This window comes from Lupinus angustifolius, chromosome LG07, assembly GCF_001865875.1.
Source record: "Lupinus angustifolius cultivar Tanjil chromosome LG07, LupAngTanjil_v1.0, whole genome shotgun sequence".
Lineage (NCBI taxonomy): Eukaryota > Viridiplantae > Streptophyta > Magnoliopsida > Fabales > Fabaceae > Lupinus > Lupinus angustifolius.
In genome coordinates, this window is record NC_032015.1 from 5,303,644 (window position 1) to 5,327,142 (window position 23,499).

At 31.1% G+C, this 23,499-nt stretch overlaps 4 protein-coding genes and 1 long non-coding RNA gene across 6 annotated transcripts; 2 read left to right on the forward strand and 3 right to left on the reverse strand.

Moving 5' to 3' along the window:
- LOC109353085 lies at window positions 1,572–2,215 on the reverse strand. Its single transcript, XR_002108422.1, has 2 exons — window positions 1,992–2,215; window positions 1,572–1,903 (listed from the first exon to the last, which is right to left on the reverse strand). It is a non-coding gene; the product is annotated as an uncharacterized LOC109353085 (long non-coding RNA).
- LOC109351967 (peptide methionine sulfoxide reductase MsrB) lies at window positions 3,760–5,890 on the forward strand. Of its 2 annotated transcripts, XM_019593698.1 has the most exons (6): window positions 3,811–4,070; window positions 4,182–4,184; window positions 4,337–4,448; window positions 5,180–5,245; window positions 5,335–5,532; window positions 5,622–5,890. In XM_019593698.1, the coding sequence occupies exons 1-6, from the start codon at window positions 3,872–3,874 to the stop codon at window positions 5,650–5,652; spliced, it is 609 nt and encodes a 202-aa protein (XP_019449243.1). In that variant the 5' UTR covers window positions 3,811–3,871; the 3' UTR covers window positions 5,653–5,890. The 2 variants fall into 2 exon arrangements, with proteins under 2 accessions (XP_019449245.1, XP_019449243.1); XM_019593700.1 differs by lacking the exon at window positions 4,182–4,184 and having other exon boundaries at window positions 3,760–4,070.
- LOC109351966 (F-box/FBD/LRR-repeat protein At3g14710) lies at window positions 8,105–10,808 on the reverse strand. The gene is made up of 4 exons (XM_019593697.1): window positions 10,699–10,808; window positions 9,449–10,420; window positions 8,652–8,795; window positions 8,105–8,575 (listed from the first exon to the last, which is right to left on the reverse strand). Exons 1-4 carry the CDS (start codon window positions 10,705–10,707, stop codon window positions 8,291–8,293), a joined length of 1,410 nt encoding a protein of 469 aa, XP_019449242.1. The 5' UTR covers window positions 10,708–10,808; the 3' UTR covers window positions 8,105–8,290.
- On the reverse strand, window positions 11,935–16,660 carry LOC109352860 (11-oxo-beta-amyrin 30-oxidase-like). Its single transcript, XM_019595041.1, has 5 exons — window positions 16,381–16,660; window positions 14,374–14,591; window positions 13,649–13,884; window positions 12,590–12,977; window positions 11,935–12,366 (listed from the first exon to the last, which is right to left on the reverse strand). The coding sequence occupies exons 1-5, from the start codon at window positions 16,658–16,660 to the stop codon at window positions 11,935–11,937; spliced, it is 1,554 nt and encodes a 517-aa protein (XP_019450586.1).
- LOC109353026 lies at window positions 21,963–23,348 on the forward strand. The gene is made up of 2 exons (XM_019595217.1): window positions 21,963–22,232; window positions 22,338–23,348. Exon 2 carries the CDS (start codon window positions 22,378–22,380, stop codon window positions 23,092–23,094), a length of 717 nt encoding a protein of 238 aa, XP_019450762.1. The 5' UTR covers window positions 21,963–22,232; window positions 22,338–22,377; the 3' UTR covers window positions 23,095–23,348.

The window sequence follows — 23,499 nt, forward strand, 5'->3', positions numbered from 1 at the left end:
ACATCAACTCTTGTACAAGTCATGGTTATGGTTAAACGTGTGTATAGTACCAAGTTATGGGTATAACATATTGTATTTGTGATGTGAGACTTATAAAAACTAAAGGATTTAGATTCATTACAAAAACAGGAAGAGTACTTTATTGGGGTTCTTTTAATAGGACGTGGACCCTCTTAGTTGCACCTCTTTAACATAGGATAAAAACTATTTCCAACATCTTTTCCTGTCTTCTTTATCTCTTTTTAGAAACTCAAGATCCAAATCCTTTTAAGAAAAGGTTCTTCTTTTGATTTCTTATATTTCCCAATTTGTAACATTTCTGCATAAATATAATTAAATTAATCAAAATAAGTGTGTAATCTAAATGAGAATCGATATGAAATAGATTTTCCCTTATCTGAGAGCCAAGAGGGCAATAGAATATGTTGAAACTTGCATTTATTCATGTATTGACTGATTATATATCAGTCACTTGGGCACACCCTCAAACTTCTTTGAGATGCTTTTCCACCAATGCTAAGAACTGAGACCATCTTTTGATCAGAATTGTACCATTATGCTTTTCAGGTGTCCTGCTATCTTTCCTCTTTTTTACACTTTTGGGGGGTCATTGGACAATTATTATCCTTGGTGAGGTCACATTTATAGAACATATTTTCAAAAGACTTCAACACTTTGTAAGATGCCAAGTGTGAGAGGGTTCCCACCTTAGCTTATTTCTTAACATAACCTTCACAAGTGTAGTTATTTATTTATTTACTTTTATTGTCACTCTCCTTTCTTTTATAATATCTTAAAATAGTATTTTTGTTTTCTGTTTGGAAGCTATTCTCTTTGACCCTTGGACTGTCATTTTTTTAGAATATGAGTCTTGGTGCAATGATAAAGTTCTCTTGTATAGTTTAAATCCTAAAAACTTCATCTTCTCTTGTAAGACTCCTTTTCTATCTCCCCTCTTTCTCTCTCTGTATAGGGTGCAAACTAATTATGTGTAAAGTCTGTTTCTTACGAAAAAATAGTGGCTAGAACTACTGAAATGACTCAACATGCCATGCATTTTTATGCAAATAGGCTTCCTGATGGAAAAAAAAATTATGTAGTATTGATAATCATAAAGCTTTACATGAATAATTTGAACTAACCTAAAAACCAAGTCCTCCATACAGATTAATCTAACTTCAAGAAAAGTATGACTCTCATATATATCATCTTTATGAGTCACTACTTAATCAGTTGTAATTTTTTCCATTACTGATAGCCCTACCCCCAATACACAGTATGTTTGTTGCTAAACACCATATACAAGCTTACCCTTCATGATGAACAGCCAAAGTAAAAGATATTTTGATATATGAACTCCTATGAAATTAGAATGTAATATCTATATACTATAGATTTACCATTCATTTATATTACTTATATATTATTGATAATTAAACATGGAAGATAAATAATGCAACTTAGCATCATATTTTTCTCTTCAAGTTAATGTTTGAGACTTTGAGTGGAAAAACTGCATACATGTATGATTGACATTATATGCAAAGAGAATGGGAGAACACAATGGATTCAAAGGGTGAAGATTGTTTGACTTTTTATTGTGATACACCGAGTGTAGATTTAGTTTCATAAGGCAAATTGCTAATCTTATATGATTCATGTATCCATAGGCTAACTTATAAATTCTGTATAGACAAATGATGAAAGGAAAACAAAACAAAAATTGGAAGAGAGTTTACAATAAAGAAAAAGAAAGAAAAATTAACATACAAAATAAGATTTATGGATTTCTTTCTTTATCTGGTTTCAACTTTTGCTGTGGAATTGAGTTACTGATAGGATTTGGCCCTGAGTGTACTTCATGCAATGCTTTTCTTTGAACATGATCCCTATCAACCCCTGACTGTGATTAGAGAAAACATGATATGAGTGACTTAGTTTAGCACTGATTAATTGATTTTAGATCATATGAAAGAAAATTATACACTCACCATTTGTTGATGATCTTTTGATTCTGTGACTAGCTGAACTTTAGTAGTAGTTCTAATTGTTAAGCTTGAATATGGGAGAAAAAGTAATGAAAGAAGAATGATAAGAATGAATATAGAACATTTCATATTTTTTGTTTCATGAATGAGGGGAGACATGAAGGCTTAGTGAAAAAGTATTTGCACTGCTTTTTTTCCCACTGATATGAATTTAAAGGAAAGCATATGTTTAGAGAAATACCCCAAAAAAGGTTATGTTGCTTTTATAGTGGGAGAAGGAATGGACATGTGTTATATGTCAAATAATGTAGTTAAAGTTTGTGATGCCTTATTATAAGTTGTGCTATTGCAGTAGTTTACTTTCCCTACATAGCTACATTGCCATCAAAACTCAATGGGTCAATTAGTTGTACGGAATAGACATTATTGCAGGACTTGTTATACCCATGTTATAAAAGAATTCAACTCTAGCCAAAAGGAAAGACACACTTCAAAAAACTTAGTTGGGTATGTTTGTAATTATGGCAATTTTAATTTTATTCCCTTTCTTCTTCTCCTCATGAAAAAAGCAAAACCTTTATGTAATAGTTAATTTATCAAAGTGTTCTACCATTTGAAATCAAATTTAACAACTTTGACTTGTAACAAATAATGTTATCTCCACCTCTCACTTATTTTCTCTCTTTTACAGATACAGACATGTCAAAGAGAACAATCTAAAATATTAAGGACAACAAAATGTTGTCCCTTATTTGCTGTTCATCAAGCATAGCTATCAAAATCTAATAGTAAAACTAAAAGGACACTATTATATAATTTGAGTGAATCTGATTGTGCTTCATTGAGTGATGTATGTGTTGCAAATGTGATTCAGAAGTCAGAACATATTCTAAAATGGACTTTAATGTGTAATGAGGTATTCACTTTAAAAAGGAGTCTAAGATGCACTATAGTATAGTCTTTAGTATTTTACACTATCATCTATCATGATATTTAAACTTTCCAAGTAGTGGTTATAAATTAGAGAAGACAAATATTTTAATACTTTGACTATAGATTAGAATGATACTTTGAAATTGTATCTTAAAAATGTATACAAGTTAAATCCTTTGAAAGAATATGCTTATGATGGGAACACCTATACAAATATAGGTTTGTGATTAGCAGATCATTTTAACTTGCAGAATATAGAACAACTCCATCACTCAATAATGTTTTCCCACTTCAAAACGTTGACCGAGGAAGCTAGATGCTGATATTCAAATGTACGTGCATAAATATTAAATTCATTTTTTATTTGATTAATTATGATAATGTTGAGAAGTTAAATTTGTGATTGAATAGTCCTCATAAAATTTAAATATTGTACCATGTAAAAAAATCCATATTAGTACCAAAACTAAAATTATAAATCAAAATTATTTCCAACCATAAAAGATATTAAAAATAATTAATTTAATTCAAATTTGATATACATAATCAAAATTTAAAATTTTAATCTCACAAATAGGTATTTTGGCCACGGGAGATTTCTTGTGTAAGTAACAACTTCTTAACTCCACAACCTTTGTGGCGTCAAAATCTCCACGTGGCTTAGACATATCCTGGTTATCAATCCATGTAATCATTTTCAACTACACACACGTGTTAGCTCTATCATTTTTCGTTACTAATACTAGTAGCGTGGCATCAAATCAAACCACCAAAAAATATGATTTATTATTTTAATAAATCATTTATTACATTTCTTACACATGATATTAACAAAAATATTAGTGAATGTGAATTTGACACATGCCAATTAAATTGTTAATTTATTAATTGTTATTCATATCTTTTAAGGAAAATCATTGACTTCAGCTAAGAATAATAGCTTTTGATCCATGGCATCTCATACTTTGAGTTTACCAACAGCACATGTTGCTTCTAAGAGGCTAATTCATAAGCTTGATTTCAAGGTTTTGGTGTGGCCTTCACGTTTTCTTCCCAAACCCACAAAAATTTCTTCCTCAACTATCAAAGCAATGGGGTCCTCAGCTTCTTCCCAGTCCCAGAAAGCAGATAATATTGAATTTGATGCAGGTATTGTAATTCGGTTCTGCTCAATTTAATACAAAGCTGTATTCAAAATGAATGTTACTGGTGAAATTAAAGAATCTCAGTTTTCTAGATATGACTATAAATTTTTCGTAGGAAGTGACTCTTATTTATCGTTATGAGATTGTTCTCACTTGAGTCACTCTCTATATATAATACACATAGAGATAAAAGTTGCATGATATTTTGTATAGTTTAGTAGATAGCCCAATATGTTCTTTGAACTCATCACCAATTTCTCTGTCTTGCAGGAACTGGTACTGTTGATTATAAGTCTTTCAGCGATGAAGAGTGGAAGAAGCGGTTAACCGATGAACAATTCTACATTACTCGAAAAAAGGGGACTGAGAGAGCTTTCACTGGGTATGTTATCTTATTTGAGGCATTTTACATTTTGTTATACTTGACTATAGTTCGGTTTTTATAGTTTCCACCAATTTCCTTCATATTATGATTGCAGTTACACAGCATTAGATACCACATAACAGTCTCTTGCTGCTACTAATGTTGTGCAAAATTAAGTCTTATTGTTGTTCAGCCTTGTGTCATTTATTTTTTATCTTTGGCTTTAATATCTGCTTGTATTTGGTTCAACACAAGGTATGCAACATGTTGCATATTCTTGTGTTTAAAGTCTACAGCTGTAAAATGCTAGCACTGATATAGAGTTATACCTTGTAGGACACAAGATAGATACTACTCCAATAATAAGTAGGACCTAACCCAAAAGATTGTGTTTGTCAGTGCTTTTTTTTACCCCATGGCTTTGTATGTTTTCAAGTCTCAACAGTGACATATCATGATTGATTTATTTCTCGCAAACTTGGACTTCACGTTTTTCTTTTCGAGCGAGAAGGTAGGATTATGAAAACCCTATTGATTGCAATTTTCTCCCGACCCCCGGGAAAAGAATGAAAAAGAATGTCTGTGTTTTCGTTACTAATGAGAGATCTGCAGACTTGTTGGACAGATTGCTGGTTAGGGTAACACACCATATAATTTACAATCAGCTGTGGCAGATATATTGGTAAAAAAAATCCAGTGCTATTGTTGCATTGATCATTTTTTTATTTTTTTTATTAAATTCATTTCAGGGAGCACTGGAATACCAAAATCAAGGGGACTTACCATTGCATATGTTGTGACACACCTTTATTTGAGTAAGTACTTCACATGTGTATAACCAAATTACATTTCTTACCCCAACTTCTATCAGCTTGAACTGATTCACTTCTTTTATCTTTTCTAGATCATCTACTAAGTTTAATAGTGGAACTGGCTGGCCATCCTATTACCAACCAAGTGGTAACAACGTGAAGTCAAAGTTAGATTTGTCGATCATATTCATGCCCCGCCAGGAAGTTCTTTGTGCTATTTGTGATGCTCATCTTGGACATGTGTTCGATGATGGTCCTCCACCCACCGGAAAGCGTTATTGCATCAACAGGTAAATAGATCACTTGAACCCAGACTCCTTTTCTATCAAACATGGTCACCTTTGTCCTGAAGTTAATGTTTGATGTGGAATTCATGCAGTGTTGCTCTTAAGTTCAACCCAAGCAAGTAGATTGTGAATGAATGCTAGTCAAAGCTGATGATCTATATAAGAAGCAGTGAGAAGCTTGTAAATGAACAGCATATATATACTTTGTGCTCCTTTGAGTTCTTGCTTGTGGAAAAAGTTATCCTGAACTGGAGTGTATCCAAACAGTGCAAAATGTCCACAAGCAGATAATAACTATTGTGAAATTTCAAATTGTCATACAATGAACTTTGAGTAACCTGTAAGCATTCCCATTGTTTCCCTTTCTGCATGTCAGAATGAAATTATGAAAAATAGTTAATAAAGTCTTTATCCATTCTTCATGTAAACCACCATAACTTATAAATTGTAATAAACAACACTCTAAACTTAATAACATATGGTGTCATGCCGAGTAAATGACATTCTTTTTGGCACAAGACTCGTGCTTTAAACAGTAACATGGTTTTAAACCATGGACAAAGTCATTTCTAATTTATTGCATTTATAATCAGCTTTTGACATGAAGCTGCTTGTGTAGACAAAAATTACAGGCTCTTGAAACACAAATTCTCCTATTGTGAAAACACATTTTGTTGTTACATAAACAAGCTGCAGCAATATTTTTTTTACCTGTCAGTCATTGCCATTCAGGAACATCAATAGCCATGTAATGTACTTAGCCATATCAGTAAAAATACATCATTCCTTGTTAGTAGCTACTGCATTTCAAATTCATCTTCAAACAGTAGAAGTATGTATCATGGTATTTGCCCCCACAAAAATTTGACTGATGAGATAGATATTATATTATACTTGAAAGTCTATATGACTGGAGAAAATTTGAAACTGACATTCATAATCTCAATCCTGATTTCTGTACTAAGGATCATTATCAAAATTCAAGTAATACTGATAGGTAGAAGGAAACGTTTTTTAGAATGAAGAGAAATTTTTTAACTCAATAAACAAAGACAACAAAACAATCTAATTTTTATTTTAAACGGGCATGAACTAATTGAAAGGAGATCATTTGTACTCATTTTTATATCACTTTCTTTGCCACAAATGAGAAAAAACCACCTCATTTAAACTTGCCACATTAGTCCTAAACCCCTTAACCCCATACATGCTAACGTTGTAACTTCTCCCTCAACTTTGCTCACACAATGAGCCTGACATTCACCTCTGCTCTTATCCCCAAGATTACATGATAATGTTGCAGAACTTTGAGGGTCTGCACTATCTCTCAACAAATGACAAGATACCTCTCCCTCCCACCCTTCTTCCTATTTATAGGTAACATGCCTTATTTCCAACAAACTAACCCTAATAGTTATTCAAACCAACCTTCTAAGTTCTAACTAACTCACTAAAGGGGCTACCAATCATATTGTTATTGTACTTTATCAACAATGGCATGTTGCTATATTGCTTTGCCAAAATATTGGTGGCGGTTGCTTTCCATGTAAATATGGCAAACCTGTATGTTGCTTGCAGTTACAAATAAGGGACCGGATTTTAGCCACCATAAAGGCACAAGGGTCCCAAGGATCACAATTATCAGGGAGCAAAATGTGTTCCAGAAGAGGAGGCTCACTCCTAACCATGCAAAATGCCTATCATTGAAAAAGAAATCAACATTCACTTTAGTTTTGTTGGAAACAACTTGCAAGAATTAATTATGGCAAGGAAGATTATCACAGGTTGACTCACCACCAAATCTTTCTATTAAGGTGTTTCGTAGTACTGCAAAACAAATATGTAAACAAACTATCAACCATGTTGTTCCAAGGATAACACAATCAAATTCTTTGTTTTGCATTCTCAATGCACTCTAATTACTTACAATATGACTATCTGTGTCGATTCTCTAATTACTCATGATATGACTACTCGTGTCAAATCTCGAATATTCCATAATATGACTACTCATGTCAATTTCAAAATTTCCATAATATGACTACCCGTGCTAATTCTCGAATTTTCCATATTATGGTTACCCGTGTCAATTCTCAAATTTCCCACACTATAATTACCTGTGTCAATTCTCGAATTTCCCACAATATAACTACCCGTATCAATTCTCGAATTTCCCACAACATGGCTACTCATGTCAATTCTCGAATTCCCTCACAATATGGCTACCCGTGCCAATTTCAAATTTCTCACAACATGACTACTCGTGTCAATTCTCGAATTTCCCACAATATGGCTACCCGTGCCAATTCTCGAATTACCCACAATATGACTACCCGTACTAATTCTCGAATTACCCACAATATGGCTATCCGTGCCAATTCTCATGTCACGGAAAGAAAGAGGGAGAAGAGAGCCGAAAATGCTGCAACAAAGACGGACAAAAGAAAAGTCGAGGAAATACATCTCAACTGTTATAACACTCTTGAAGTATTTCCACCATTCTATGTGAGACTTACGGGTTTTTTTCATTTCACCCCCTTAAGTTCCATTACATTCCAACAAGTTTTCTAATATTAGTAATAAAACTATTTATTTGTAAAAGATTCATTACTTGAATAAAGCTCCAAAAGAAATGTGTACAAAGTAAGATCATGGGAGACATTCACAGTAACATGTCATTAACTACTGTCCAAGTCGACTACCATTCTCCTATTGAGTCCCATCCATACTCTTGGCACTCTAGATATTGTCATAACCTTCATTAATCATTGGTATTTATTGAAAACTCTATTAAAGCATTAGTGGAGTACTTTGAAAATGAAAAAAGCTCATCCTTAATGTTTTGCATTGCAGGCACTAATCTACGCCACAGCATCACAGTGGAGATAGCCATATGCTCCAAGACCCCAGCCTTTTCTATTACAAACTTAGCTAGATGAAGATGAACAGGTTCAAATTCTCTAATTAGAACCACCTTGAGACTAAATAACAAACATGGAGGCGCCATTTGAGATGCAAAGAGATCCTGATCAATTGCAGTTGTTGCCTGAAAATATTTATCAATCAACCATCAACCATTGGTTGCATTTCCAAACAACTAAAGGGAAAGGACTTCAACTTACGTCATTTAACACTAGAGTGTTAAGATTAGGTGACTTGTTGAGCAAGTCAAACAAGGCTTCGACAGTAACCTTGTCTAGTTGCAAAGAAGTTAACCTTCTAAATACAGGTGCGTTTGCCAGGAAATCTTTTGCATAGACAAGATGCTGCATGACAAGTAAAATATTGTAAACAATGAATAATAGATAACATTTAAACACTGTGATATTGTAAGTGCTTTAATATTTTCAAACAAAAAGAGCAAGACAAATTTCATCCCCTTTTTCACAGAGGGGTTAAGCCAAGAGAAAAGGTACTAAAGCCAGAATATCTCAAACCAGCTATACCACATTTCAGAACTTGTATTCTTCTACCACCTTAATTTTATTCAAACATCATAGTCCATAAAACAAAGGTCATGCAAATCATGACATTTGTTACAGAAAGAGTAGAGATTTGTGTCTTAAATATTTGTTTCCAAATGCCAAAAAGATGCTATCAATTATATGAGCAATTAACAGAAAACCTATCCTATTGAAAAAGGTGCCTCGACTTGAGAACTAATTTGTAAGAGGAACATATTACTTAAGTGAAAGGTAACACTGCAAATGGAAATAGGATTATCCACATCAGGGTAATAACCAGAGCTAGCTTTTCAGGGTTTCTTACAGAGTAGTTTGATGCTTTATATTTCCTGTAATTTAAAGATTTGCCTTTTACGTAAATGTATGTCTGTAGCATGCAACAAAAGGAAAATGTAGAAGGCAATAACACATCTCGTCCAAAATGATTTAAGCAATGTCCATAAAAGGAAGTATACCTGGCGAAATGCTAGTTTCAAGCATTCCACTTCTTGGATTTGTGCGAGAAGCGCACGTGCATGGTTAGCTGCATGTTGCACATCCTCTTCCCGACATGTTTCTAGAAGTAAATCGGCAGAAGCATTATGAACCAAAGGTGGGTCAAATATAATGAAGCCTTCCATAAGATGACCTCGGTAAAAGAATTTTGCAACACGTGAGGAACAAACTTTGACAATAACAAGTGAACAATTGTGAGTTACATAATATGGCAATGGCCAATAGTTATAGAATTCTAGGTGAAAACTTTCAAGCAGAGGTGCCTCTATGGTGACATAATGCCATATACATTGTCTCGAATCAAAAACCTTAAGGACAGGAAGGCAAAGAACTAGCCCTCTTACCTCAGCAGAGGAGGAACTACAGTCAAATGTAATTCTATAAAGCCTAAGGATTTGGAGTTTCGGAAGACAATTAGACGCGGGAACTTTAACGGTGCAATCAATGTCAAGCATCAATTCTACAAGGGAGTTGCAGTCAAAAAGGAAACAAGGGGAGAGCACAATGTAACTTGCAGCCCGGATACAAAGATTTTGGACTCTCTTTTCTAAGATAGCTGGGATCCATGAATTAAGATGGTGTGTATTATGAGCTGATAAGTTGAGAGAGCAACTTCGGATACTAGAATTGGTACGGCGGAGTACTCTGTTTACAAGGTTCCCAAAGTGTCTGTAAACAGTGTTAGACCTGTTTACGGAATAGAGCAAAGTGTCATCCAAAACAATGTTATCAATGAAAGTCCAATTGTCGATCCATCTTTTAGATAATACACTTGTACGAATTGCCTCTTTCGTTACAAGAAAAGAAAGAATGTGTCCAAGAACTTCTATAGGTAAGTAACTGATTTTATCTAAATCACTATCAACAATTATTTGGTTCTCTGAGCTATCATTCTCAGGAACATCACTTGGACCCACAACAACAGCATCATCCTGGCACATGATATTAATAACAGTGTCAAATTTCATCAACAATTCAGAAATTAAACAAGAAAGAAACAAGATAATAGTATTGTTTTAGAAAGAAAGAAAGAAAGAAAGCATTGACACCAATATGTGAAAAAGAGAAATAGTTGTTATTGGAAGTGATAATTAGAGTGAAAGTGAAGGACTTTATGGTGAGTTAATGTGTACGTGTGCTGAAAAAAAGAAGAAGAGATATGGGTATTGAAGAATGAATTAAAAGGAGAAGAGTGTGTGCAATTAGTTACCTGAGACATGGCTTAGAAGGACACTACTTCACTCTCATATAAGCTTAATGAGAATTTGAAGAACGTTAAGTGATGATGGATTCAAGTTTCTTCGGGAAGACAGAAAATGAAGAAGAGCCTTGTTGGAGTTGAAGTTGAACTGTGTATTTTCTTGTGGGAATGCAAAAAAAGAAGTTAATCTTACAACTTATAAATAGACTTCTTCTGCCATATCCGCTGTCTCTAAGAATTATTTTGTACCTAAAGTTGGGGTATTCCTTCGTAGTCAGTTCAAAAATAAATTGAAAACTAGTCTAAAATAAATCAAAATCATAAAAATTGAATGTAGTCAAAATTTAGCGATGACAAAAAAAAAATGTGATCAATGGGCGTCCATTAAAATACTCATAATAGGTCGCACAATAATAGTTTTAAGTGTGAACTAGTTTTATGATATTCATATATTTATAATTTTAGATTTTAATTAAAATTTTATATTTTGTTATTATTTTAGTATTATATATTATATAATTTATTATTATTTCAAAATAAATTATAGCTATGGATGATAATAATTATTTTTACTAGTTATTACATATTATATACATTTATAAAATTAAAAATTAGTTAAATATCTATAAATGCTATGAGTTTGGAAACCCCTCCATCACCATTATCATAGCATAAAGATTTTTTTTGTCTTTATTGATATTTCTATTTATGTCTCAGATTAATCAAAATGTCTTACTTTATTGAGAAAATAAAACTAAAAACATAAATTTATTTTTTTAATATCAGTTTGTGTTACTCCATTAGATATGGACATAAAGACAATATCATTTTAGGATAGAGGATCTCAGTCTCACTACCATCACTAAGTTGGATTGTGTTAAATTAAGGTGTGGTTTAATTACCAGACGGATCCAAACTAACCTGATATACAATACAATCCCAATAAATTAAAAAGTGAAGGTCAATTATTGGCCAGTATCTCCAAATGTTTTATGATGTATGTTCCCATTCCTTCCAAATATTCCACCAGCTTGAGGATAAGATTCATGTATAAAATAAATAGCACTATAATCAATCAAAAGCATTAGAAAGAGCAAATAAAACTGGCACATTGTTTGACCATTGTTGATATATAAAAACAATTTCATTTCTGGAATGATGCAAACTGATATTGTCCATCACCAGTAATAGATTGCACGGGTTCATTAGCTGCTGCCACTAGCAGCAGAATTCACATCCAAAGTTTCATATCTCATAATAATGTAGAATGATTTGAGCACCATATTGTGGCTGAAGACTTATCCCACTGGTTGGTGCATGGGTATAGGCTGGAGAAAGTTCAAATGAGAAATGTTGTAGAATAATTGACAGAGCCATCTTTGCTTCCAACATGACAAAGTTTTGGCCAATGCATATTCTAGGACCCCCTCCAAATGGAATAAATGAACCTTGCCCATTTGTTGCCTTTACAATTCCTTCTGAAAATCTCTCTGGGTTGAACTCCTTAGCATCATCACCCCATAGTTCACAATCATGGTGAACCAAAACTATTGGGAATGAAACATGCATTCCTGCAGGTAATGACAACTTCCCAAGTTTCATATCCTTGTTAACAGTTCTAGTAAGCATAACTGCTGGTGGGTATAACCTGAGAACCTCGTACAAAATCATAGTGACCTACAACAAACATAAGAAAAATTATATACTGGTGTTTTAAACTGCAGTTACGATCACGGTTTCAGTTTTGGTTGCATTTTCTCTTACACAATCGTAGGAAAATGTCGCAGTTGCAACCACAATTGCGACAATAACGATGTTACAAAAAGTCTTGAAAAATGCATTGTTGGGTATACAACTGCAACCCTGAACACAATTTAAAACCGATGTATACAATACTTACGATCTTAAATTGATTAAGGCCATCGAAGTCAGGGCTTCGATTTCCAAAGACTTGTAAGACTTCTTCCCTTGCAATTGTTTGCCAATGAGGATACCTACTCAATAACACCATAGTCCAAACAAACAAAGCAGAAGTGGTCTCACTCCCTGCAAGGTAGAATAGTTTGCATTCCTCTATTACTTCTTCAAGAGTCATCCCAACATTCTTATTGTCTCCATCTTCTTGAATTGACACGTGATTTGATTCCAAAAGTAGATCTAATAAATCATTGTTTGTTGCTTCCCCTGCATTCATTGCTTCCTCTCTCTTGTTAATCATACCCTTAAATGAAGCATGTATGTCTCCATCAATTTCCTTCATCCTCCTACGGTTACTAGTGGATACAAACCTGAAAGTACTCATATTCAATCAGTAATGGTGAAGGTAAATGATGTAATTTCTATATCTATAAATGTAAAATATGTCTAAAAAAATATTTAGATAATTGAATATGTATAATTCCATTTAGTAATCACTATGATATTATTTCCATATTCTAATTTTATACTTTTTTAACATTCCGTTAATAACTACAAGAAACTTTTATATGTTCTTATATTTATTTTTCATTGATGCATTACTATTATTCCACATATTCTTTTACTTCTATTTTTCCTCTTCATCATTATAAAAGGAATAACTTTGACTCGCATAAAAAAATATTTAATAACATATTTATAGAAATTTTATGTATACACTTGATATTTGAAAAATAAGAATGTCAAACTAATATTTATCAAAATAATTGTTCCTAACTCTACCTCAAAAACTAATTCATAGAACTCTTCAACTTATTATATACAACTCTTAGACTTATTATTAAGGGATGTGAGAATTCAATACACAATTGTATGAAATTTATGTATAGTAACTTACATAAACTAAATAAAATAGTAAGTTTGGTCATTTTTTATTCACCATGTAGATATATCACTTTCTTGTATCACTTTCTTGTAGATGGTGTGATTTATAAGCTGATTTTGTTGGATATATCATTACTCATAAAAGAAAAATTCTTACCTCCACCCAGGGATGTAATTTAACTTTACAACTCTAGTGGTAAGTTGAGCATGCTCTTTCAGAAGTTGGAATATTCTCTCTCCTTCTTCATAATTACTTCCAAATGCTGCTCGAGAAATAATGTCACTCTGAAGAAAAGGCCACATATCCATTTCACACCATCCATTTGAAGAAACCATTCCCTTCCACTTGCTAATCATATTATTGCAACTTTCCAGCATTTTTGGTAACATATTCTGTCATCAAATAAATAATGTCTAGTTAAAGTTTCTTACATCAAATTAAGCCCAACGTGTCAGAAAATAACTAAAGTCCATTGAGTCATTAGCAAGTCTTCATTTTTTTTTGTTAGCTAATGGTAGCTGACTTGATGTAATTTAAAAAATATATGTTGTCCCAAATTATATCACAGTCTAATGACAATGAATTAAAAACAGTAAAAATAATGAATATTTTGTAATTGACATGACATATTTTGATTGATACAAGACATGATTTGGAACATAGTTTGAGACATCATATCTCTATTCGTAATGGTTAGTCAACCCTACAAATTAGAGTGAATTGTAATCAAATGTGAGGTTTGTAGTTGTTTTTTTTATAAACTTTGAGGTGGTTAAGTATAATTTATGAAAAAAGAATGACTAAATTCTGAAGCAGTTTTAAAATATTCTCCCATGTTGCTTTTTAGTAGACCTATACAGAGCTTGTAAAAGGGAATTAACCTTCAATTTTTCTAATTTGAATGCAGGGTTTAGAATCCTTCTGTGTTTGTGCCACTTCTCACCCTCACACATTAAAAGATCTGGTGCTAGTAACTTGATATTCGAATTTACAATAGGTTTCTGGAAGTCATGGATATTGTTGAATACATCTTTGATTAACTCAGGATCTATTATAATCACCCTTGGTTTTGGTCCATGCCAAATAAAAGCATTTTTTCCTGCATGTCATAAGTCATCATCAAACTTTATAAGAAGGCTTAAACGAAGGGTAGAACATAATCGTCTTACTAATTCAATAGCAGGGACATTTTTTATGCAAGGTACTTATTTGATATTGACATGACTCACAAACAAGTAATAAAGAAAGATGTAGAATCCAAGAAGTATTATAAAATATTGTTTATGAAGGACAAAAAATAAAATTTCTTTAAAAAGATGACGTGTCCACAATTTGAAAATGGTTAGGCATAGTTCTTATATTTTACATATCCCTTAAACAATGCTTTGATACATCCTAATGTAGAAATTTAGGAGGGTAGGAATTAGTCAAACCAAAAATATCAGGTAGTTAAAACAATTTATTATATAGATAAAAATCAATACAAATAATAAGATAATAATAACCCATATAATAATTAGTACTATAAACATAAATTGTATATAAATTCAAAAAAATGAAAGTAATTAATCAAATTGTAAATAAGATAATGTTATATCAATATAATCCAAATATCTTATAATTCTTATTAACATCATCTCTAACATCAATAAGACGTTGAGTGGTGTAAGGTATCACTCCATCCTCATATAGGTCGAGAAAAAAATCAAATGTTCGATTTCTAGGAATGACATTGTTGGATTTATTCAAGATTGAAATCTCACATTAGATATGAGAAGATAAATGAGAGGGTTTATAAGTGAAAAAGACTTGCTTTATTTGGTTGACAAGAGAAAATAAGAAGAGAGAAAGAGGTGAAAAAGAAAAAGGTGAGAAAAAGAAAGAGAAGAATTAGAGTAGATTTATGTGATGTATTGTATAAGAGAATAAGGAAGAGAAAATTAATAGAAAGATAATTTTCTTCTTTTACTTTTTTGTTTGGTTGGATAGAAAATGAGAAGAGAGATGATGTTATGATTCAAATGACAAAAGTATCCCTAAAAAAATAAAGAAAAATGTTGTGTTATTATTAATTGAAAATAAATATTATAATTTTAGATTATATATATTTTTTATAATTTCAATTGTTTTTAATTAATATTTTTATATTTAAAAAATATTTATGTATAATACTAATATTTAAAGCAATAGAAATGATGTATGTATTGCTAGGGTCAGAGACTTCTATATTATCACTATATTATTCATCATTCATTTTCAATCAACATTTACTATTAAATAAAATTAATATAAATGAATGATGAATGACTATGTATAAATATTTACGCTATCACTGCATATATATTACACTTTTAAAACAGACAAGTAGAAAAGTTTGAGGGTATATTTGACATTTCAAATAAAATCATCATCTCTCTTTACTTTCTCACAAGTTAGACGAGAAAGGAATTATGGTGGGTCTCACACCTTTTTTATTCTCTCCTCTCTTTCTCCCTCCACAACCAAAGAAGATAAATCTTTACTTTCTCTTCAATCGCTCTCCCATTATTTTCTCTCCACTCTAATTCTCTCATACCAAACAAAGTCTTAAAGTTTTAATTCAAGACATGGTCTCACTTGTGACTCTTCATTCTTCTCATACCCCGTTAATAATAGAACTCCCCGGTTATTAGAAGTTCCCTGATCGCAGAATGGTTCAACAAACACTTGTTAAGAGAGATAATCATGCACCTTAAACACAATTAATTTCTTAATCATATAATTATAAAAACAACCTCAGCCCTTATTTCAAACATTTTTGCCTCTCAATATTGTTATTTGAACTCATGACTAGAAATTAAACATACAACAAGGTAGAGACATAGAAGACAAAAAATGTATAAGCATACCATGTTTGGTAAGGGTTTGATGGAGAAAGGAGAATATGCGTGGGACTATATCATCAGAGAGGGTCATGGGTTTGGATTTGGCTTCTTTTTCCATCTTCAACATTTCCTTAACATCCCCAACCAAAACCCTATAAGGATTGCCTTGAAGGCCTTGCTTTCTTAGCAGCCTCTCCAACCTTTTCGGCCTTAGCCATATACTGTTGAGCACTTTCCATGCCACTACCAAAGAAAGTATCACTGTGACAACAATGGCTGCTATTGTAGCCCATGCTGGTTCCATTTTCATATCTCTGATATGGCTAAAAGAAACAATTAAGGGAGTGTTTATAATGGTAATGACATAAAATTATAAATAATGCAAAGTTGAGTGTTGAACCATTCTAATATTCCTACTTAAATTAAGAATTCATTAGTTGTTACATATATACTTATAAGATTAGCTCTAAGTTGTACATAAACTATTACAAGAGAAATAAATTATCCTACTATTTCAGACCGTTTAGTCAACCTTAGGGTAGTGATTAAGGAACTAAAAAATGGAGTTTTTATTGAGAAAACAATTATTTTATAAAAGTAAGACCATAACTTTTAAATTCTTCAACATAAAGACTTTCCTAAAAAAAAATCCGAAACACTTTTAAAAACTCTCCATTTTACTGGTGGGAATTAATTAGCGATTTATTACAAGTTGTCTTAATATATGGTTTCATTTATTTTTGTGTAAAATTTGTACACTGATAGCGTAAAAATTAATACATATATACTTCATCATATACATTTATTTGGATTACTTTTCTTAAAAATTCAACAAAATTAAATATTAATAATAAATAATATAACAACAATGTATGAAATTCATGTAATGTCAATTCATATATCTTTTTATCTTAATAACGTGGATGACGTTCTCAACAATCAATTAAATGTTGAAGACATATATATCAAATTTAAAAGTTGCAATGATGAACATGCCTAAGACGGATAAGGATGATATTTAAGATTTTCTATATATTCAATATTTAATAAAAGTAATCTATAATTAGGGATGACAAAAAAAGTCAGCTCATGAAACCATTAAAAACATCTACAATGAGTTACCCCAATAATAACATAGAATGAAATGGGTTTATAATATCCCACTAATAATTGCATATTTATAAATTTATTTTTAATTAATTTTTATTTAAATATATTTTTATTATTATTTTAATATTATATATTGTCTATTTTATTATTATTTCATAATAAATTTTAATTATTTGATTTTAATCATAAATTTATTTTAAAATACATAAATAATATAATAAAAATTAAAAACATGTTAGACCTCCATAAATAACTGTTCTTCATATGGGTATCAATAAAAAGTGTAGGTTTAGAAGTGAGAAATAGAACACATGCTCGCCTGGGCAGTTGCCATCGCTATCCGTAATTGTTTAACGGTAGCTGTCAGGAGCTCTTATGCTAATTGTTTAATCTAATTGTATATACATTTCTGTTTTATTTGTAACATTATCGATAGTTTAATGCCATCAAGAAAAATGACTAGCGTTGCTCGTATTATTATACGTGTGAACAATTATATTCACTTTTCTAAAATTACTCTTTATTAATGGGACATCCATCTTCTATTTGTACTCAATTAATTATTAAGTTCCTTTTTTTGTTATATTAAGTTCCCCTTTAATGCAATGAAATTTTGATAAAGAAAACAATGGATACAACGTCACTTTTTATATTAGTTACATTTAATCTTATTTATTGATTTTCTTAAATCCAACAAATTAAATGGTGAAACTTAAAAGTCATATAAGATTCATATTTTTTTCTCTCATCATTTATTTCACTCATCCCTTAGATTTAAAAAAATCAATTGATGAGATTGAATGTAACTTAATTGGGTGTAAACATATTTTTCTCTTGATATTATATATATAAGGGACCAGTTTATATGTAAGTTTCGTTTACACTAATTACGTTTAATCCCAGTCATTTAATCCGTTAGATTTAAGAAACTGAGATTAAGTGTAACTATATGACGAGTGATTCACTTACTCCAAGAGTAAGTTTTTTAAACTTACTTCTCATCTTAGTCATTAATTCTAGGAAAATCCAATAGTATCAAATAGTGAGTATATCTAAATCATTATAGGTTCATAATTAATGGTTAAGATATGAAGTAAATTTAAAAAAACTTACTATTGAAGTAAGTAGATCCCAACTATATATATATATAAATCTTATAAAGTCTTCAAAACTTATTTACTTTTTACCTCAACATAGTTTATGAAATAAATGAATTTAACTTAAATTGAGCCTTATAGTTTTATTTTCTTTCATCTTTTACCAAAAAAAGTGGTTCAAGACTTAAATGGTTATTGACAATAGAACAAACCCATAGTGTATGTGGATAATTATAAATAAAAGAATTAAATATGATTTTGGTTCGTATATTTATAGAGATTTATATATATTTTCACTATTTATTTATATTATTTTTTATGAATTCTAAAGAATAAAAAATAATTATATATCAATAATGAATAATACAATTCAACGACATAAAACTCATATATTTTCATTTTACACATTTTCTTTCTTTCTTTTATAAGCTTCTACTCCCGATCTTTCTAGTTATTTTTTATTTTAGTTATGCCATTGTAGGGCATAGAACATGTTAATTGTGGAGGACTATTATCTATATCTATACTATTTAATAAAGCCAAAACTCATTGTAACCACCTCATCATGGTATAATTTCTGGTTCTCTATTTTGCCCTCACAATCTTATATTTTTTTACCAAAAAAACCATATATAATATTATAACCCAATGCATTATCCATGTATTCATCACAAATAATCAGCACCATATTATAGTATAACATACCTGAACAATTTTTAATCTAATTTTCAAATATACATATAATTTTTACCTGAATAATTTTTATATGATCTATACTATTATATTTTTTACGTGAATATTTTTTATATGATAAATAAATGTTTATACTGAATAAATGTTTATACATATAATTTTTACGTGAATAAATCTTTATACGATGTGAACTTGAAAAGATGAAGTGAATCATGACCAGTTGAATAAGGTTAAATAGAAATAAGGGATATAAGGTTAAATAGAAATGTAAAATCTCCTGATAAACTTGATTTTCATAACTTTTACATCAATAATTTTTAATGCCACGTTTTATATAGCAGAGCAGATATACATTTTATTTTATGCACTTCAATAGTCTGAACAACAATGCTAAGAAGTTAAAAATCTGTATTTTATAAGGAGGGAAGTTACATAGGAAGTTAATGAAAAAGGTTTTCAAAGGTTAAAAAACCGCCAAGAGGTTGTGTCATGTTCTATATAATGTTCTACCTTCCAATAAGAACATTATCTAAAGCAAATCTGAAGCAAAAAAATAGTATAGATACATCTTTAATATACGTCATTGAATACATTATGCAAGAACATGCTACTATTATCATTACTACTCATTTTGCCTTGGAATTTGTTTCATTAGAGCCAATAATTTCTTCCAACTTTCGGGTATTTCCCATCTCTCCCCTTTTAGTTCTTCTATTTTTTTCTCTTCCATAACCACTATAAAATATGTTAATAACCAATAAATCACAACAAGTTTTGTTTTTATTGTGTTGTTTATTCAAACTCTATATTTGTGCAGATTTTGCTACTTAAACCGGCATTGTCATGGGGTGCATCATTTTCAGATGAAGCACAACTTTTATCTAACTATCAAACATGCTACTACAACAAATACTACCCATCTTCCCTTGGAATTTGTTGAGTTACAACCAATAATTTATTCATTTCAAATTTTTTGTTTATATGTATTTCTCTTTTTATTGTCTTGCATATGTATTTCGATGGTTTAATGATTTTGATTGTTAAGAATAATTAAACTTCTTTTAGCTTTTTGTTCAGAACATTAGTTTGGTTAGTTTTTCACCGAATGATGTTATTCATTTATTTCGTATACAGTTTTGCATATTTGACACCTTATTGATTTAAAAATCATTTTATAATTTCAAAAATGTTTCCTTATTATTTTGAATAAAAATTTGATGCTTTAAAAATCTATTAGCTCAAATTTTTTCACCATGTCTCTATTAAAAAAGGTGTAATTGTTTAAAATACATATAATTATACTATTTATTTTTAAGTGGTGCCACAATAGGGCTGTTGTATTGATCATTCATGATGTTTTTATTGTTCATGATTTTTGTATATATTTGTGCATTATAGACAATTTAATTATTAAAAAGGTATAATTGTTATACTCTTTATTTTTAAGTGGTGCCACCTTAGGGACTATAACACTGTAGAGACTGAATGATGTTGATGCATTGATCGTTCATGATATTTTTATTGTTCATGATTCTTTGTATGTATTTGTTACGATTAATGACATCAAAAAATAAAGTTATTGAATGGTCAAACAATTATTTCACTCGATAAAACGTTGCAAATATTTAATTTGGATAAAAATTAATTTCATGAATAATATTTGTTTGTTAAGTTTTCATTCCTAAATTTAATAATAGTATAATATTTGTATGTATTCTCCAACCTGATGTGAATTTGCCTCTATTTTTTTGTTTTTTTACATAATAATAAAAATTATGATGAAGGTTTATATTTTTTTCTTATTTATAGCAGTTTTATAGAGTTTAGACTTGATGGAAAATATGCATTTAGAACAGATTTTGAACTTTTATTTTTAATGAGCATTTGACTTATTATGTTCAGGTTTGAGTTAGAAGAAAGTTTATTGTAAAAAGTTAAAGAGTGATGTTTTTATTTTATTTTTTTGCAATCTTTACTACAATCATAGTTCCCTTGCAATCTCAACCGTATAAAAGTTAGTTTTCTTATGATTGGCAGGATTGCTTACTTTAATTGTTTTATTATATTTTATTCTTATATTATGGTATGAACTTTAGTGGGTCTTTCCAAACTCTAGGGTTTTGTTGGAGAAAAATAGATGAGAAATAGTATTCTATAGTTGAGAAATGAAGGTTTTGGTTTTGAAATTGGGATTATGATCATTTTTATGGAGGACATGTGATTCTTATTATAAAATGTGATTCTTTTTTTAAGTATCAATACTGACTAAAAATAGTATGAAAATATTTGTAGGAACGAATATTTGTGATTTTAATTGGAACAGACTTAACATCTTCATTCAATCAAAAGTAATAAAATATATGTGATTATTGTATAAAATCTAACAATAATTACTATTAAAAAAAATTAATTATAGAAATTAAATTGGTTAGTACACATATTTTTAATTTCTTATAAAAACTCATATTTTTTTAATACTTTTTATGTTTTTACTAATTCCGAAAAATTATGTTCACATACATATCATTCTCTACAAGCTTTTAATATTTTAGTCAGACTATTATTATACACGATATACGTTACAAACGTTTGGAAAGCGGATTGACAGGCACGGTAGTGCCTGTCAACACGCTAGTATATATAAGGACTAAAATCATATTTGAAGGTGAGTAAAAATAGGAACTCATTAACAATGAAATTGGGGTTTGGAGATATGGATGCACTAAAGTCCTTTATCTTGGCGCTTAAGCGCCTGGGCAAAACGGCTAACATAAATATTGCAATGTAGTGAAACCATTCTGAACCCCACAAACACAATCCCTAAAACATTATTTTCAAACAAAAAATCTACACTTTCATCAATACTCCAAAATTTCCACCATGGCAACCATCTAAAGTCATTCTCAGAGCGTTCCCCACCATTTTTTTTTTACATTGAAGCTTTTCTCGGGCAAGTTTGCATTTTCGGGTCTTCAAGTAAGTTACACTTCTTCTTCTGTTTTTTTAGTATTATTGGAGAAATCACTAGGATTGTTTTTTACTTCAAGTAACTGACTCTTCTTTTGTGCATTTGTTAAAAAGATTGAAAATTTGGAAAAGGGAAAGAAGAAGAGATTGAAAAATGCCTAGGTCTAATAGAAGAGGGTCTAAGAAAAAGTCAAATGTGACTGAAAATGTTAAAAAAAGTAACCATGGAATAATGGGGGCACCTATGCCCTGTAATTGGATCCTAGTCAAAGAATTCTATGCCAATGCATGGAGGATAGATGAACCGAATCCAATCTTCAAGTCTTATTGTAGAGGAAAGGATATTAAGTTTGATAGTTTTACCATCAATGAATTTCTGGGTGGTCTTGAGAATTTTAAGCCATCAGATGAATATACCATTATGAAGAATGGGCCTTACCCTGAAGCTGAGATTGAGAGGGAGCTGCTGAAGGATGGTTGTAATTGGGTACGAGATGCTGAAACCGGTCATATTCTGCATATTATACAGGATCAGTTGAAGCCCAACCCTCGGGTTTGGAGCGAATTCATGTTGTGTAACTTATTACCTAGGTCCAACACTAATGAAATTCCCAAGGAGCACGCCTTGCTGCTTTATGCCATTTGCATGGGTAAGTCTGTTGATGCTGGGGCTGTGATTTCTGCTGAGATTGATAGGGTGGCCCAATCGGAGGTGGGGGAGTTGCCATACCCCTCATTGATTACCAGGTTACTGGAGTTCCATGGGGTGTCAGTATGGGGTGATGACGACGATGATGACCAGGAACCAGGCCCAGCTACAATATATCCAGGGGTGCGCAAAGCAGGGACAAGTGGCACACGCAGGCGCTAGTAGAGTGATAATGATTTCTAGAACTTGGGGTTGCTTTGGCTGTTTTAGTATTGTTATCTTGTGCTTGTGTTATTTTGTTGTTTTGATGCTACTTGGGTTATTATTATTGTTAGCAGACCCCGCCTAGTGGCACCAAGGCTTGTTTGTTGTTTGAAGTTACTTGGGCTGTATTGTGAACCCATTTTCAATTTGCTTGTGTTTGGATATTTGACTTTGAGTTGGTAGTTATTTAATTGTGATGAATGTTTGTTTTATCAATATTGATTTACCTTTATGAATTGTGGATGCTACATGCATATTGTGTTTAGGATATTAGACCTAATGTCTTGTTCCAAGTTTGAAGTTATAATGTTGTGCCTGCAGCACTATTGTTGTTTGCTCCTCAACATTTTTTCATAGATCTCT

Excerpts from the sequence above, each read along its gene's own strand:
- LOC109352860 (XM_019595041.1), bottom strand. The coding sequence starts at position 16,660 with ATGGAACCAGCATGGGCTACAATAGCAGCCATTGTTGTCACAGTGATA. Across the intron at positions 14,592-16,380 it reads TCAAACCCTTACCAAACATG|GAAAAAATGCTTTTATTTGG; the intron begins GTATGCTTATAC and ends TATGACATGCAG. Across the intron at positions 13,885-14,373 it reads TCAAATTAGAAAAATTGAAG|AATATGTTACCAAAAATGCT; the intron begins GTTAATTCCCTT and ends ATTTGATGACAG.
- LOC109351966 (XM_019593697.1), bottom strand. Across the intron at positions 8,796-9,448 it reads TGAAACTAGCATTTCGCCAG|CATCTTGTCTATGCAAAAGA; the intron begins GTATACTTCCTT and ends CTTGTCATGCAG. Across the intron at positions 8,576-8,651 it reads ACACTCTAGTGTTAAATGAC|GCAACAACTGCAATTGATCA; the intron begins GTAAGTTGAAGT and ends AAATATTTTCAG.
- LOC109351967 (XM_019593698.1), top strand. The coding sequence starts at position 3,872 with ATGGCATCTCATACTTTGAGTTTACCAACAGCACATGTTGCTTCTAAG. Across the intron at positions 5,246-5,334 it reads TGTGACACACCTTTATTTGA|ATCATCTACTAAGTTTAATA; the intron begins GTAAGTACTTCA and ends TATCTTTTCTAG. Across the intron at positions 5,533-5,621 it reads AAGCGTTATTGCATCAACAG|TGTTGCTCTTAAGTTCAACC; the intron begins GTAAATAGATCA and ends GAATTCATGCAG.
- LOC109353026 (XM_019595217.1), top strand. The coding sequence starts at position 22,378 with ATGCCTAGGTCTAATAGAAGAGGGTCTAAGAAAAAGTCAAATGTGACT.